Source organism: Aspergillus pseudotamarii (genome assembly GCF_009193445.1).
Source record: "Aspergillus pseudotamarii strain CBS 117625 unplaced genomic scaffold BDV38scaffold_42, whole genome shotgun sequence".
In the NCBI taxonomy this organism is placed as follows: domain Eukaryota; kingdom Fungi; phylum Ascomycota; class Eurotiomycetes; order Eurotiales; family Aspergillaceae; genus Aspergillus; species Aspergillus pseudotamarii.
In genome coordinates this window covers 62,406-78,206 of record NW_022475056.1, presented here as the reverse complement: position 1 = coordinate 78,206, position 15,801 = coordinate 62,406, and the positions used below count along the sequence as shown (strand labels likewise).

General features: G+C 48.8%; 5 protein-coding genes across 5 annotated transcripts; 4 read left to right on the top strand and 1 right to left on the bottom strand.

The window, feature by feature from the left end:
* The first annotated feature begins 967 nt into the window (after window positions 1-967).
* On the top strand, window positions 968-4,955 carry BDV38DRAFT_136498 (putative protein kinase). The gene is made up of 4 exons (XM_032051370.1): window positions 968-1,077; window positions 1,197-2,627; window positions 2,715-4,601; window positions 4,657-4,955. The coding sequence occupies exons 2-4, from the start codon at window positions 1,447-1,449 to the stop codon at window positions 4,862-4,864; spliced, it is 3,276 nt and encodes a 1,091-aa protein (XP_031911591.1). The 5' UTR covers window positions 968-1,077; window positions 1,197-1,446; the 3' UTR covers window positions 4,865-4,955.
* Window positions 4,956-5,973: 1,018 nt separating this feature from the next.
* BDV38DRAFT_136501 (eukaryotic translation initiation factor 4E) lies at window positions 5,974-7,737 on the top strand. Its single transcript, XM_032051371.1, has 5 exons — window positions 5,974-6,064; window positions 6,163-6,206; window positions 6,337-7,086; window positions 7,159-7,616; window positions 7,681-7,737. Exons 2-4 carry the CDS (start codon window positions 6,172-6,174, stop codon window positions 7,424-7,426), a joined length of 1,053 nt encoding a protein of 350 aa, XP_031911590.1. The 5' UTR covers window positions 5,974-6,064; window positions 6,163-6,171; the 3' UTR covers window positions 7,427-7,616; window positions 7,681-7,737.
* A 698-nt stretch (window positions 7,738-8,435) lies between these two features.
* BDV38DRAFT_294538 (uncharacterized protein) lies at window positions 8,436-12,616 on the top strand (the record flags this gene model as incomplete). The annotated part of the gene is made up of 6 exons (XM_032062520.1): window positions 8,436-8,575; window positions 8,650-8,719; window positions 8,776-10,022; window positions 10,085-10,477; window positions 10,529-10,594; window positions 10,645-12,616. 6 exons carry the CDS (start codon window positions 8,436-8,438, stop codon window positions 12,395-12,397), a joined length of 3,669 nt encoding a protein of 1,222 aa, XP_031911589.1. The 3' UTR covers window positions 12,398-12,616.
* BDV38DRAFT_136444 (gamma-glutamylcyclotransferase family protein) lies at window positions 12,617-13,863 on the bottom strand. The gene is made up of 2 exons (XM_032051368.1): window positions 13,567-13,863; window positions 12,617-13,389 (listed from the first exon to the last, which is right to left on the bottom strand). Exons 1-2 carry the CDS (start codon window positions 13,592-13,594, stop codon window positions 12,836-12,838), a joined length of 582 nt encoding a protein of 193 aa, XP_031911588.1. The 5' UTR covers window positions 13,595-13,863; the 3' UTR covers window positions 12,617-12,835.
* Window position 13,864: 1 nt separating this feature from the next.
* Window positions 13,865-15,205, top strand: BDV38DRAFT_136450 (signal peptidase complex subunit SPC3). Its single transcript, XM_032051369.1, has 3 exons — window positions 13,865-14,237; window positions 14,295-14,368; window positions 14,433-15,205. The coding sequence occupies exons 1-3, from the start codon at window positions 14,092-14,094 to the stop codon at window positions 14,948-14,950; spliced, it is 738 nt and encodes a 245-aa protein (XP_031911587.1). The 5' UTR covers window positions 13,865-14,091; the 3' UTR covers window positions 14,951-15,205.
* The last annotated feature ends 596 nt before the right edge of the window (window positions 15,206-15,801 follow it).

The window sequence follows — 15,801 nt, the reverse complement described above, 5'->3', positions numbered from 1 at the left end:
TGACTGGGAGTGCCTCATATTTGTGACTATTTTCAAGTAAACACACAGATGACATCGTCGTTATCTTTCTTTTGGGCGAGACAGAATTATATCTTTGTTGACCGAAGCACTGAAAGAAAGTGCTACAGTGCCCTTTCAGCGTCTACGTGCTACGCATTATTGTTGGGGATCTGTTATATCTCTTTATTTTTCACCTGTCTGGCCTTAATGCGCGACGCGGTGAGGGACTGTTAGATGTCATGCATGGCATCCGGCAATCTCTCCCACCACTGCATACTAACAATATCAGGATGCCACTTGGTGAATTCTGAAGCCAACAATGGCGCAATCTTGCGGTGGCAGATTTACCTGCCTATCTGTTCTTGTTTCATTGTTGACTTATTGCATTGCGTAGATAGGTCTGTGTGTTACGAAGTGAAGAGATATTCACTTCTATCCACAGTTGGAGACAACCTTACGAAGGCGAGAAGCTCGGAGAATCGGGGGGTGGGAGATATGACTAGAGAGGAACCAAGCCAAGGACTCATACGTCCATGAAGACTAACATATACAGACTTCTCGAAAGGAGGAAGAAGAAGAATTGAGAAAAGGGAAGAACAGGATCATTCGAGTGAGATCCCGAGGGCAAAGAATAGCTTCCTTTGATCGACACATCGACATTAGTCGTGAAGCCAAGACCACAACCCTCTGAGGGAAGCCCGGACTGTGTCAGTGGCTATTCTGTGCTTTTTACTTTGCCTCGGGCTGAAGGCATCCGAGCATTTCTGATGACCACAGCTCTTTCCTATTATCAGTTGCGCGACCGTTGGCCACTATCGTAGTAAACCCGCATTGAAGGCGAAAGAACCGGAGAATGAGGAGGCCAGCATGAGAATGACCTTTGGGCTGGATTGACGAGCCGCCCGTCAGTCGCCCACCTGATTTCCCTCCCGCCAGGACCACCACTTAAAATATGCCCGTCAAGAAAGTAGATTGCCGTCACCACAACCTTGATTTATTCGTATGCACTCAATAAAAAAGACGAAAGAGAAGAAAAGGAGAAGTGAAAAGAAACCAAGCCCACACCCAAACAGCGAGGTGCGTCTTCCCCTTAGAGAAAAGAAAAAAAAAAAGGAAAAGCAGCCAACCCCTCTTATCTACTAAACGTTTTTAATTTTCGAAAGTTCTTTGAGGTTTGACGTTCTGTTCCTTCTCAGATACAAGGCTCTTCTCTTTCCATCCCGGAAAAACCAGGCTTCCGCACCACCCAATCCCCCGATAGGAAAGCATTCAGTGAACGCGGCCGACACACGCCCGGCAGACTAGACGAACGATAGGCTCCACCGGAATCTCCTGCGCTTATTATCTACATGCGAATCGTTCTATCTTTCAGTGGGCCAGACCATCTGATTCCGACTGCCTCCCTACCTTCATCTATTTAAACCAGATGCAGTTGAAGAAGTTTACATGGCTGGGTCCCGTAGGAGTCCGGTGCTGAGTGACCAGTGGAGAGCGTCCAGCAACACTACAGACCAACGAGATCGGGAAAGGCACAGATCTCGAGGATCGCACCGCGACAGGGGGAGGGAGAGATACCGTGAACGACAACGTCGTCGCCGACCCAAAGGGGGCAGACCCGATCATCCAGGACGGTCGCCGCCACCGCGTTCTTTCGCGCAAGCGGATAACGAAGAACACCGTTCGCACCGTGGATTCTCCCCTGGTACTGCGTCAGCTCGTGTCTCCCCTGGTCCTCCCCCGTTAGACTACCAACCGAGCCAGAACTTCGGTCGGCACTCATCGCCCAAACCGACTGAGCATCCCGACCTAGATTCACACCATACTCAAGGGATTGACAGGCCGACCGAGCGGGACTATCGCAGAGATCAATCTCCCTCTGCACCCCCTCCATCAAAACGCAAAAGAACACGAAGTCCTTCGCCTGGGCTGTATCCCCGTCATTCTACTCAAGAACCTCCTCGCCACCCGTATAGTAAGCCGGGTGACGACTCTGAGCGAGGTTTTCCGCATAAACGGGGCCGAGGACGTTTCCCAGCTCGCGGTAGATCAGGCCGAAGGTCACCGCGACGAGGTAGAGACCGCCGGAAGGACGAAGGTGGTCGACGGAATTCTTCCCGCCCAAGACACTCAAAATCTCCAATTCGTGGTGCGAAATCTTACAACCACCCTCGTCGGTTGCACAGCCCCCATCCTGAAGACGATATTAGACGCGAGCCGCGACACCGATCTGTATCTCGCCATTCAGCAGAATCCGTGGGTTCAAGGTTATCTATTACCTCCCGGCGGGAATCTGTAACTATGCATTCGACTAGACCAATCCAGTCTGCAGATAACTCCCTCAGATCCCCGTCCCCACCTCGGCCAATTCCAAACTTTGATCTTGATACTACTAGTGTTTTGGTAGATGGGGATGCCCCACGTGAGCCTGCTTCGATGCATGGGATGCGGGCATCTGATGCACGGGACACCAAGAGCTCAAATCCCCGTCCGCATCTTGATACGAGACAATATTCCACGTCACCGCAATACGTGACCTCGTCTAATTCCTACCACGGTTCCCCACAATCTACCTCTCCGTATTCTGGTGGACGGGGCAGTTTGATTGGGCAGCAGCCTCCGCATCCTGGGTAGGTGTTTCTTCTTCCTCTTTTTCTTCTTCGCCCTGCCTTACGGAGAAACTCTTCCAATAATGCTGACCCGGGCGCAATATCTAGTCGTTCTCCTCCGTACAGGCAGCCACCCACTGGTCCACAGAGCCAGTTTTGTCAAGGCCAAAGCCAATTTCATCCGTCTGCGAACCACATTCCCACAGGTCCTCGTGGGGGCAATTCCGGCTATCGTGGAAACTATCAAAACCAGGGAGGCGGCCGTAGATTCTCTACTTCAGGCTCCCAAAACTACGGCAATGCACCCTCCCCGCGCGGCCGGGGTAATTTTACTAGTTTTCAATGGAGTGGCCCCGGATCACGGAATCGAGGGCCTCATAGCCCACATACATCACACGGGCACACGTCACAAACCCCTCCACCTCCAACAGCTTCAGAAAATCAGACTCCTATGGGTCTTGATCAGGGCGATGTCGCTTTCAGGCCTGGTGGCCAGGATCGCCCGATAGGCGAGGGAAAGCCAGAGACAGAGATCGACGATGCCCAAAAAACGCTACCTACGAATATAGGACAGCCTAATACCTCTGCGACCCCAAATAAGGGAGGCAAAATCAGTTTTGCTTTCAAGGCGAAGACAACTCCAGCCCCTGCTCCGAAACCCGTTCCCGATCTGGCACAAAGGATGCTGGCCCGAGAACCACCACCCCGGGTTGCCGAACCTCCTCGTAATAGGATGGCGGGTGGTCCGCCTCCCAAATTTAAGCCTGAACCACGCTTCGATCGTCGTGATCGCGACCGCGAGAGGGAAAGAGACCGACATCGTGAAAGGGATCGCGACAGGGGCCGGAATGACCGGCGCGATTTCCGGGACCCCCGGGGGTTCCGTGATCCTAGGGATAGGCGTGACGGTAGGAGGGATGATCATCGCTTTGATCATCGCCATGACAGGAGAAGAGGTGACAGACAACAGGATTTCCGTCCTGAACGCCGTCGGGATCGCTCTCAGGAACCCAAAAAACAACCTAAAATTCTGACACGACCGAAACCACGTCCCACCCTCCCTGAAGAGTTCGCTAAATCGGACTCTGTTTATTATCGGAAACCTGGAAATGAATCTGTCATTGGAGCTGGCACGTATGGAAAGGTCTTTAAAGCAATCCACGTGTATACCCAGAGGAAGGTGGCATTGAAGAAAATACGAATGGAGGGCGAAAAAGATGGGTTCCCTGTCACGGCTGTGCGCGAGATCAAGTTGCTGCAACACCTCCGCAACGACAATGTTGTGAGCTTGCTGGAAGTCATGGTAGAGAGGAATGAGTGCTTTATGGTGTTTGAGTATCTCTCCCATGACCTTACCGGCCTCATCAATCACCCGACTTTCACACTTACTGCAGCCCATAAAAAGGACCTGGCAAAGCAGATGTTTGAAGGATTAAGCTACCTTCACCATCGTGGAGTGTTGCATCGCGACATCAAGGCCGCCAATATTCTTATCAGCAACCGTGGGCAACTAAAATACGCCGACTTCGGTTTGGCCAGATTTTTTTCAAAGAGTCGACAACTTGATTACACAAATCGCGTTATCACTATATGGTACCGACCGCCGGAGCTGCTTCTGGGTGAAACTAGGTATGGACCGGCAGTTGATGTTTGGAGTGCGGCTTGCGTGTACGTCGAGATGTTCACAAAGAAAGCCGTTTTCCCTGGCGAGGGGGGCGAGATCAGCCAAATGGAGAAGCTCTACAATTGCCTTGGAACCCCGACACGAGCAGACTGGCCGGACATTGTTGAGATGCCTTGGTTTGAGTTGATGCGGCCGACTGAGCGCAAGAGAAGGGTCTTCGAGGAGGTGTATGGGCAAATCCTAACCCCAGCAGCTCTGGACCTGGTTTCTCAAATATTCCGTTACGACCCGACTGCGCGGCCAACTGCTGAAGAGATACTTGCACACCCGTACTTTGCGTCGGAGGAGCCTAGGCCTCAACAAGCTATTGAGTAAGTGTCCATGTGGTATGATATTCTTGTAGTTTGCTATCTAACAGATCACTAGGCTGGAGAACATTGAGGGTGATTGGCATGAATTTGAATCCAAAGCCCTTCGCAAAGAGAAGGACAGGGAAGCTCGCCGCGCTGAGTATCAGAAAGACAAAGAGAAACGGAAAGCTGGTGCTTCAGCTCCCCCCAGCGAGAGAGAAACGAAACGTGCCAAGCAAGACGCCGAGGACTCGCAATCTTCAGCGCAGCCCACGGAACAATAAGTCAAAAACGCTTACATGCGTCGCATCACTGGGATGCAAGATTTGTGTGGGGACTTCACGTTCAAGAAATTTCCACGATAAGGATTATAGTCACGCGTTCTGACACCAGATATCCAATGCTTTTGCTATTACCACAGGAGCTATTATAGTGTAGCGAATGTATAGAATTTCTCCCATTCGATATGCACTGGTTTTTAGATTTTCAGTCATCTGTTGATGCTCTACAAACTAGGAACCCAAACAAAGAGTCATACATTCAGTCTACTATTTGCTGGTCAGTATTCGATGACCAAAGCATATCAGAACGGATAGGGCATGTGCCATTGAAACCAAGTGCAACAGATCAGACTTTGCCTTTTAAACCTCACACTCGACCAGCTTAGCCAAAAAGGCAGTGTAGAAAAGCGGTTGAGCACCTCGGCTTACCAGAGAATGATTTTTTCCTCATGAACTAGTGTTTCAAGAGCACGACGGCCGACAATTGGCAGGAAAGAAATAAACGCACCAGTTGTGTGATGGCTACCAACTATGTCACCTGGCGACAGCAATGGTGGATTGCCGCTGTACTTTTATATGTAAGGTATAAAAGAAGACATTTTCTAATTATCAAAAAGGTATGTCCCGTCATACAGGTCATCACCGCATCATGGAAGCCGAAAAGCCCTCGTGATGATGGTTTTAGAAGCGGGTTTGAATAGTTGTTCTCGACACACTCATCGGAGTCGCCAGTGCAGTGGAGTAGAAAAAACGTTGCAGCTAGCGATGATTTGAGTTGGTGGTCTTGGGTTTATGGTAAAGAAGAAGGAAAGAAAGGGAGGGAAGAAGGGAATTTAAAGGAAAAAAGAAGGAAAAACTACGGTGCGAGCGGCAGAGAGCGGGGCCCGACGGTGATTGGACAAGAGCGGAGCTTGAAGAAATGGACGAAACGCGAAGGGCAATAATTATCCATTTCTTCCAATTGAGCGGACAGTGACTTGAGTTCTTCCAGTTCAATCTTGCAATCCGCATTCTTCCCCCCCCCCCCCACCTCTTCTTAACGTTCACGATCACGATCACGATTTTTACTCCCTTTCTTTAGCTTCCGTTGTTCTTGCTCAACATCTTGTTTTAATTAGTATATTAGTCGCTATTGTTCTGTCGCTTCTTTTGAATTGCCACCATCTACCTTTCGTCTCTATTGAACATTTTAGCGCTTTCCAGGTATACGGTATCATTCGGTTTTTACCCTACGCAGTTAAGCTGCCAGTTTCTCCGTTTTATTGCCTGATGACCGCTCGTTTTCTGAGCCGTCTCATTAGGTAGCTATCATGGATAACGCAAATCTTTGGACTCGCCGATCCAAGTATGTATCGGTCTTTTATTTTTATTTTTTTACTTTTCTTTTTAATTTCCTAAACGTTCTTCGTTCTTTTCTCGTTTTCTACATTGGTAATCTTCGAGGGGTCATCGCTGACCGTTCCACCTCACTCCAGCTCCTCTAAGTTGTCTCTGTCTATGACGGGAACAGACGGCAAAGACGGTGCCAGAGTCGAAATTCCCCGCACAAAGCGTTTTGGTCCTGATAGCTCCCACGGTCGATCGAATCCCTTCAACGCTCTATCTCCTCTCTCGGGCGGTGTGTCCTCCCCGTCGACGAACGCCTCCTCTGCATTCGGCCTGGGATCCGGCGCCTTTGCATCTTTCGGTGCCCCCAAAACTCCCGGCGGCTCCGACCTCAAGACGCCCCTCGAGAAACGAGACAACTTAGCAGAGCATGACTCGGCGGAGGGCGCGAAGATGAAGGCCGCTAGTTCTACCATCAAAGAACACCCTCTGAAGTCCACTTGGGTCATTTGGTACCGTCCACCCACCCCTAAATACTCCGATTACGAAAAGTCAACCGTCCCCCTTGCATCTATATTCTCCGTCGAGAGTTTCTGGTCGATATATTCGCACTTGAAGCGACCCTCTCTTTTACCCACTGTTTCCGACTATCATATCTTTAAGAAGGGTATTCGGCCCGTATGGGAAGATGATGCCAACAAGAAGGGTGGGAAGTGGGTGGTAAGATTGAAGAAGGGTGTTGCTGATCGGTACTGGGAGGATCTTCTCTTAGCTATGGTTGGTGACCAGTTCGCGGAGGCCGGTGATGAAGTTTGCGGCGCTGTCCTCAGTGTACGGAGTGGCGAAGATGTGTTGAGTGTGTGGACCAGGATTGACGGTGGGCGCAATATTAAGATCAGGTAAGCTTTATTGTTGGACTCTCTGCTTCGGGGCTCGCCTTGAAACCTCGTTCTATTTCTAACGTAGCGCAGGGAAACGATAAAGCGTTTGCTGAGCTTCCCAATCGACACCAACATTGTCTGGAAGAGCCATGATGACAGCATTGCTCAACGCTCTGCCATTGATCAAGCTCGTCAGGAAAAGGCCGCCGGAAACAACAGCCACCACCATCACCACCACCATCACCACAACAATAACAACAACAACAACAACCAACATCACAATCTAGGTGCAGAACGACGAAGGGTTACGGCTAATGATGACTCTACGGGAGATAAAGGAAAGGGCGCGGCGTCGTGACATGATTATCTGAGCATGATTGTGGTCCTGTATAGTAAAGAAAACAAAAAATAATTGGGACGATTTGGGATCGGGGCATAGGGGCGAATACTGCGTCTGTTTTGACTTGGGCTTGATTTCATTTCCCGTCATTGTTCTTTTTTACGCCAGATGCTATGCAAGTTCAAGGGAACTTTTCAGGGGGCGCCTGGTACGTCGCAATCATTGCCAGGTGATTTACATTCGGACTGAAATGTATCTATGTCAAGTTTTAGTCCTTTGGATCTCAGAGTGAAGTGTACAGTGTAAGAGTAGTATACCTAAGGATCTGGAATCTGAGACTCGAACCGTTTGTAGTGTTTGTCGATGCCTTGTTACAGTTATTGGTCACTTTTGCTTTTTCTAAACTCTACTACATCATTGACGGCTGCAAATTAAATTCCCGCATGAACAGACAGTGGGCAGAAAGAGTTCCCACCGCCTTTTTTCTTCCGTCATGATGCTTTCTTTTCTTTTTAATTACGTTTCCCCTTTGTGCGCACAGGAGGAGAATATCTGCTGAACTGTTCTAGTGATGCAATGATCTCTGGTGAATATATGTTTGGGAGGATTTCAGACTTCTTGTCCAACTGGAACCCCAGCGAACCCATGAAACCTCGACCAACCACAACCAATCATCTCCCATTTGATGCGACCTCCGACCAAGTGCGACGGACACAGACGTCCGGTGAGAGAACTGAAACTCTGCCTGTAGGGTTTCCTGTTGACACACCTGTTCACTCCTCAGATGTATGTGGCCTTTTCTATATATATTTCTGTAGTACGAGTGATCTACATAGTCGTCTTCGGACAATCATATCGAACTCCGTCGGGGGTGGGACTATACTTATGCACGGGCTAAATTTCTTTGCTTTTTTTAGATTCAATCAACCTATAGCTATGCCGAAAGACTCCAACGTTCTGAATCTGTACGTTTACAACTACGCCAGACCATTCCTCGACCGGGTGTAGGGATGCGTCGTCTGTAAATATGACCTCGCAGCGCAAAAGCGATTCCGAATTTGCTGATACATTGGGTGGTAGACTTGGAGAGGATATATCGACGCGGAGCCAGAAACGCCTACCTACTCAAAACGACGAAGAGAGATTATTGCCCGGCAATACCATACGGTACGTCTTGCGATTATCAACTCGAACTCTAGTGGCCTAGTGCACGCGGGGCTTACAGGTAGTTACTTTTCCAGGTCCGATCCTGCCGCGGTAAAGATTGTACCTGGAAGTGTGGGGCAAACGTATGGTCGCAAGAGTAAAGTGGTATGCGATCGGATTCCGAACTATTGTTTGTCTTTCTCCTAACTTTATGGCCATAGAATATTCAACCGTTCAAACCTTGCAATACACTTTCACGGCGTGCGCGAGAAAGCGGACCAGTTCGTGCGCGAGGGAAAGCAGATCGGAGCAGCAGCAACCAAAGCAGTGCTAGAGGTATCGTCACCCATCCAGAAAACGATGCCGAGCACGACGATCAGGGGCGGCCGTCGAAACGTCGGCGCCGAGAGAGCCAGGACACTTCCGGGGTCATAAGCATTCCCGACGATGATATCATGGAGCAAATTTCCCCGGATAACTCATATCTTGCTGGACACTCGACACGGTTGTCGCCTTCATTCAGTCAACATTCAGAAAGAACGAAGCTCTGGGATCCGAGTTCTAAACGCAATAGAGTTGACGAGTATCGTGACGTGGAGAGGGGCATTAAACCCCCTCGAACGCCCAAGCGAGGCTCTATAAATTACTCTCAACTATCCTCGGATGGATACTATGAAGAGCGATTTACTGAAGACGCAGCCAGAGAAAGGCGTGCGATGGTGTCAAAAGTGGAACCGGAATCAACCAAATTGGCGTGGCCAGATCGAGCGGGAAAGCATGAAGCCATCGAAAGTGTTGAGATACATTCGCGGCCCTCGAAGGAACCTCAAGAGGGACCGAATTTCTATAGTCTTTCCTTTGGGATGGATCAGAATCATCCAGGCAATTCGAGGGACAGCCCTGATGAACTTCAAGGAGGCGCAACCGTTCAGCCAGCACCCAACACACTGAAAAGAAGCCGTGAAAATGAGGCCACCATTGCTATGTCTGAAGTCAAAGAACATCCAGGTGTAGTCGGTCGGTTAGCGTCTCCATCTGATATACAGCCTACGGTATTTACAAGCTCCTCTCAAAACCATCGGAAATCCGACAAGCGGAGAAAGGCCCCCGCCACACCAGTCAAATTAGCCGTTAAATGCTTCTATGCCACTTTCGTTCGATTTGGGTTGTATGAACACCGGTCAAGTGAAGCATTTGAACTAGCTGTGGAGACTACAGAGTCTACAGAGTCTACAGAGACTACTATAACGTTTCCTTGGAATGGTCAAAGAACTTCTCTTGGGAGACTTGACAAGGTTGTACAAGGGAAGTCGCCTAGTCGGAGAGTTCGGCTACAGTTTTCCAGAAAAGGGGGCCTTGATAACGAGATGGACATGGAATTCTCCACGTCTGAGGAGCAGGAAACATTGTGTACTCTGTTACAAAGATTGCTGCACGGGCAACATGTTCGGCTGCAGTACAGGCGCGAGTATGTCTTTATCTGCCATCACACGTTCTTGACTCCTTGTATAGAAGCTTATACTATTACAGTGATTGGTTAGAGGATTCATTCATCAAACGGGCCGAAGATCTGGCGGAAAAGAAAGCGAATGAAACCAAGCGCGTTAGTGAAGACAAGCAACAGCCAATATTATACAAGGCGCCGGAAATCGCTAAGAGGGTGAAATTGTCGGACTCTTTGCAGGACAATAATGAGAATATTGCCGGACAAATACAACCTTCGGATACCGCTTCGGTGGAATATTCCAAATCCTCAGCAACAAAATCTCCGGGAACCTTAAACGCCGAAAGCACACGAGAACTACCCTCAAATCAACACGAAGCGGACAAAGTTCCTATGAAGAAACTTTCTCCGGGCTCGTCATTCTCTAATCGAGCAACACGGTCAATGTCGCGTCGGACACCAGCAACAACAGTCGTTTGGTGAGTGGCCCCTTGCTATGAACAAGGTTCTCCAACTAACCTGAGCCGCAGTGATGACGGGCCAGAGGATAATGGCTCTCAGCCAAAGGCTGAAGAGACAGATAAAAAATGGCACAAGTATGCGCCCCTCCATTTCTCTGTACGTCCATGTATTAATCAAATGTTAGACCACTTGTATATCCCCGCTTTGGCAAGAAAAAGGCTGAGGTCGATGCGCAAGATCGTGAACGGCTTCGTGACAACGAATTTTTGAATGATAACCTCATAGGCTTCTACATGCGCTTTCTCGAGGATCACTTAGAGCGGACTAACAAGGAGGTAGCGAAGAGAGTCTATTTCTTCAACTCGTATTTCTTCGCAACCCTGACAAACGTTAAGGGCAGAAGAAATATCAATTATGAAGGTGTCCAAAAGTGGACTCGCGCCGTTGACATTTTCGGATTCGATTACATCGTGGTCCCTATCAATGAAAACGCTCATTGGTACGTCGCTGTCATTTGCAACCTGCCAAATTTATCTGGTATTGCCGACAAAAGCACGGAGGACCGGCAACCCTCGGAAAATAATAAAGACAGTTCGGCTGCACCGGAGAGTGAAGGCTGCGAAATCCCCGAAACACCTGAACCTATCGGGGAACTACCTGCGGATAAAGAAATGAAAGTCAATAACAGACAAATTTTGGAACCTGCAAAAGACGAAGCAACCCGGCAGTCATTCGAGTCAATGAGTTTGTCAGACAAAGAAGAACCCAAGGACGGTGTACCAAACTTGGCCCCTACAGAGTGGCCGGAGCAAGAAGAGAACCTTGCCTTTTCTCCCGCCAAGTTCTCTAGCCCTGCAGCTAAATCAGAATCCACCCAAAAGGCTAGCCTGGGGGCGACTTCTGGGCTAGCAGCGTCTCCCCATAAAGGCTTGAAGAAGGCAAAGCCCGGCGGAAAGCCTGGAGGTGCTAAGTTTGATATGCGTCAAGTAACTATAATTACTTTTGACTCGTTAGATCTGTCTCGCTCGCCTACCATCAGTAATCTCCGCGATTACCTTTACGAAGAGGCCAAATCTAAACGCGGCATTGAAATCGATAGAAGCCTAATCAGAGGCATGAGGGCTCGAGCGATCCCTCTGCAGTCTAACTATTCAGACTGCGGTCTATACCTTCTAGCATACATAGAGAAGTTTGTTCAGAATCCAGACTTGTTTATCGGGAAGCTTCTCAGGAGAGAAATGAAGACGCAAGACGATTGGCCGCTTCTAAGGTCCGGTCTTCTTCGACGTCGACTGCGTGACTTTCTGGACGATCTTTATGATGAGCAGGCGCAATTAGACTCTGAAAAGGGATGTGGAAAGGGAGCCCTGGCCGATAGATATCCGATATCTTACCTTCTGGGGTCTTCTGCACCCGCATCCGCCCAAAACGAAGAATGCAGTGGCTTGCAGGAACCGCAAGTCAAGGGCTCCTCAAATCTTGAAATAAATCCGCAAAAGCTATCACTTAACAAACGGAGACCAGCCTCGAGCCATTCGAGTCCCGCGGCTTCCGACGATGACCCAGCTCTCAAAACGGAGAAGGATGGTGTGCATCCAAGAGCGCCCAGTCTTAAGAGCTCAGGTGTGGTAATCACCACTACAAATATATCAAACAAAATTGACGACAAAGGTATCGAGGTCCAGGTCCCTAACAGTCAGGAGGAAGTTGAGGAGGTTAGCTTTCATTCAGCGAACATACCCAAGGAGAAACACGGGTCTCCAAGCGATCTAGCAGCGATAAAGCCGGTGGACCACGAAGTGCGTCCGGTCGAAAATAAAGAAACAAAAAAGGCTGGACAGCCAGCGAAGTTTCACACAGTCGAAGTGCAGATTATGCCACCGTCTTATCAAGGCAACATAAAGAATCAGCGCTCTGCCAGGCAGAAACCCAAATAAAAATTCGGTTAAACCAAGCTTTTACTATGGTTCAATTGCGTCAATCAACGAAACTCTTTCTCTTTCTTTTTCTCTCCATTTTTTAACCTGTCTTTTTTTATTTTCATTTTATTATTTATATTTTATTTTTCTTTTCTGATAACCCCATAGGAGCTGGCACTCGATTAGGCGTTCGGGCATATGAGCATGAGAACTTACTCGGGGTGCACGAGATACCACGTATTGCTTATGGAAATATGGATTTACGTTCATGGAACTTCTCGGCGACGCCCACACTATCGACACATGCATGTTTGATGTTTTCAGCTGTTGGCATGCTTAAAGATTGTACATAAAGTTATAGACCCGCTTTCGATGGAAGAGAATATGCTGATTTGGGCCATCTAAAGAACAAAATACATTTGGCCTTCTATGGAAATTTTTCAATATCTAAAGAGATTACCACTCACTCTCATCTGCCCCAACCCACCACGCCATTTTATCCCGCTTGAATGCTTCGAAATCCCACTCTCCATCCTCCAGCTTATTTTCCCCAGCAACATAAACATAAGTAACAGCGTCTACCTCCTCACCTTCATCCGCAAACTCAGCGCCTGCAGCATCCAGAACATCCATCAAATGTCTATCCGTATCCTTCCCGTCCAGCTCCCCATCCTTGCCACCCAGCGATTCCCGCAAAATCCTAACCTTCACCTTACCCTTCTCATACTCCGTCCCCTCAAAGATATCTAATCGATGGATATCACCGTCCGTCAACCCCGAGACAACGGTCCCAAGCACGGCGGCCATGCCATTAGCATTCGAATCCGTGTCAAGCTCTGTAGTTGCTGGCTTGACCGGCACGATACCTGGGTAGTCGGCTCCCCGCACCCGATGCCGTCGGTACCCATGCAGAATGGCTGGTTTGAATGTGAGGAGGGCCTTTTGCCAGGGCTCTGGGTCCGGTGAGCCGTGTATTACCCGGTGAAGAATTTGGGGTGCCATTAAGGTTCCTTTGGGAACGTTGTTAGTTTGGGTTTGTTTGCTTGCGTGCTAGGCTGGTTTGGTGGGGTAGATTGGGGTTTAAAAACGTTGGAGACTGGGGATTAGGTATGGTGTAGCTGTATGAGGAGTGCATGGTTGAGAGTGACGTTTAAGATATATTTATCGGATCAGCCGAGAGGGCTTACCGTAGAAGAAGAGGACATGGTCCCCCATTGTGACTGCTTTGGGCCTAACTTCACCGGAGCTGTCTGATATCGCGATCTAGTTGTGCTGTGGGGTTGTACGGAATAGTTCAGAGTGGTATAATGTAAAGGTCATGGACTAGGAGTTTCTTGTTGCCCAGAAGGCCCAACCCTCAGAGAATTAAGGCTATAGAGTCGAAAGACATGCGGAAAGAAAGAATGAAAACCAAGGCAGCTATGATAGCTAGCTAGTTGCTCTTTATATATCTACTTCCTCCTCCATGAATAGCGAACGGCCCTTATCGATAAGCCTCGTGCTCCACTCACCGCCTGCGCGAAAAGGTCCATGTGGCTTCAACAAACATCATTTCGTAACTCCCTTGTCGCAGCGCTATTCCACAGGGAGTTCGCCTCCCTTCTACTTCATAAAACATCAGAGGTTATTTACCTTGCTTCCTTAATCTATCAATCCATATCTCCAGTCATAGTACCGTCAATTGCATCAAAGAGACAAAGAAATCGCCCACCATGCACTCGGCTTTAAACCGAGCGCAGGCCGTCTTCGGCTTTTTTACAACCGTGGCCTTGTTCGTCGCCGGTTTTGCCGCGTTATCTGTCCTGTTATATCCAACCGATGAGGCGAAAGCAGCGGTATCATTGAAGGATGTCAAAGTGTACGTGCCATTCTCTGTGCCTATCTCCATGCAGATCCACTAACAAGGTTCACGCAGAATCAAAGGACGCCCACATTACTACTCAAATAAGAAAGAAGAATACGCACAAATGCGCTTCGATCTGGACGCCGGTACGTACTTTTGGACCCTATCAGTCAAAATCTCTGCTTAAGCAAGCAACTAATACCGATCTAGATCTCTCCTCCCTCTTCAACTGGAACACAAAACAACTTTTCGTCTACGTCTACGCCTCCTACTCCTCCTCCGACAAGGAATCCACTCTCCTCCCCCAATCTGAGTCCATCATCTGGGATACCATCATCTCGGCCCCGGAGTCGCCGTACTCCTTCAACACTCTTCGTGAGCGCTTCTTCCCGTCCAAGTCTTCCTCGAAACGGACCACCGGCGCCAAGAAGTCGACTAAGAAGGATAAGGCTGTGCCTGGTGTTCTCCGTCTGAGGAACCAGCGGGCTAAGTATCAAATCTCGGATATCACGGGGAAGATGGCGGAGCGGAGTAATGTGACGCTTTCTGTTGGGTGGAACGTGCAGCCTTGGGTTGGAGCTCTGTGGTGGAGCCCTGGGTCTGGAGCCGTGCCGAGGACTAGTGGTGATGCTGGGAGGAGTAAACCATTTGAGTTCCCGGCGTTGAAGACGAAGGCAACTGCTAAGGCGGCGGAAGGCCAGGGTCAGGCGAAGAAGGCGGAGGTCTAGGTTGTTCTTCTTGTGTATTAATTGATCCAGTCATTCATCCATATGTTTTGGTTTAAACGGTTACTACGTGTAAGATGTGGTTCGTGGACTAAATGGTGGGATTGCAATTTAGACTGCGAATAATGGAAGACAAAGTACAATTGTAGGAATAGCACTCGCAATCATAGGTTTATAACCGAAAAGTGGGCCTGCTTTTTACGCAAGCAATAACGAACGAATAATTAGACCAGAGTTATCAGGTATGGGCTTAATAAAACAAGTGTACCGCATCCCTCGTAAGTCGTAACCGCAGCTTTAACTGACTAATTGTGGATAGTGCCATAGGTTGTTTCATGGTGACCGCCACGCTGGATTCGCTCGGAGTATACACCAGGTGCGCGTCCTGTTGCCCCATCGCGTTGACGGTAATATACGTATTCAAGATAGAAGGCGTGGATATGGCCCGGGAGATACCTATTCTGCGTTAGTTTTGTTATTGAAATAGAATTGAATGTATTTTTCGATTGAGCATGTGTATAAATATAGTGAGAATCATCCTAGTCATCCGGACGAAGGGTTGGATTAACTGGGCAACGTACCCAAGAATCGTCAGCAGAATATTAATGAAGAAATCAGCGCTGCATCCAGAGATGAGAAAAACGCCAAGCGGAGGAACTAGTAGCACCACGTCAGTAAAAGTTTCATTACTATTTCCTGCTGTTGAAAACTTGAAATTGGAGTGTGCTAGATATGAACCCCGAAACGAATAGAACAAGGGCCTGAGGCCATTGGACAGGGGTAAATGGGAAACTCTCTAGACGGACAAACTTACTGAAGAGTGTGATGAGGATCAGGCAAAGCATCGAGCAGGT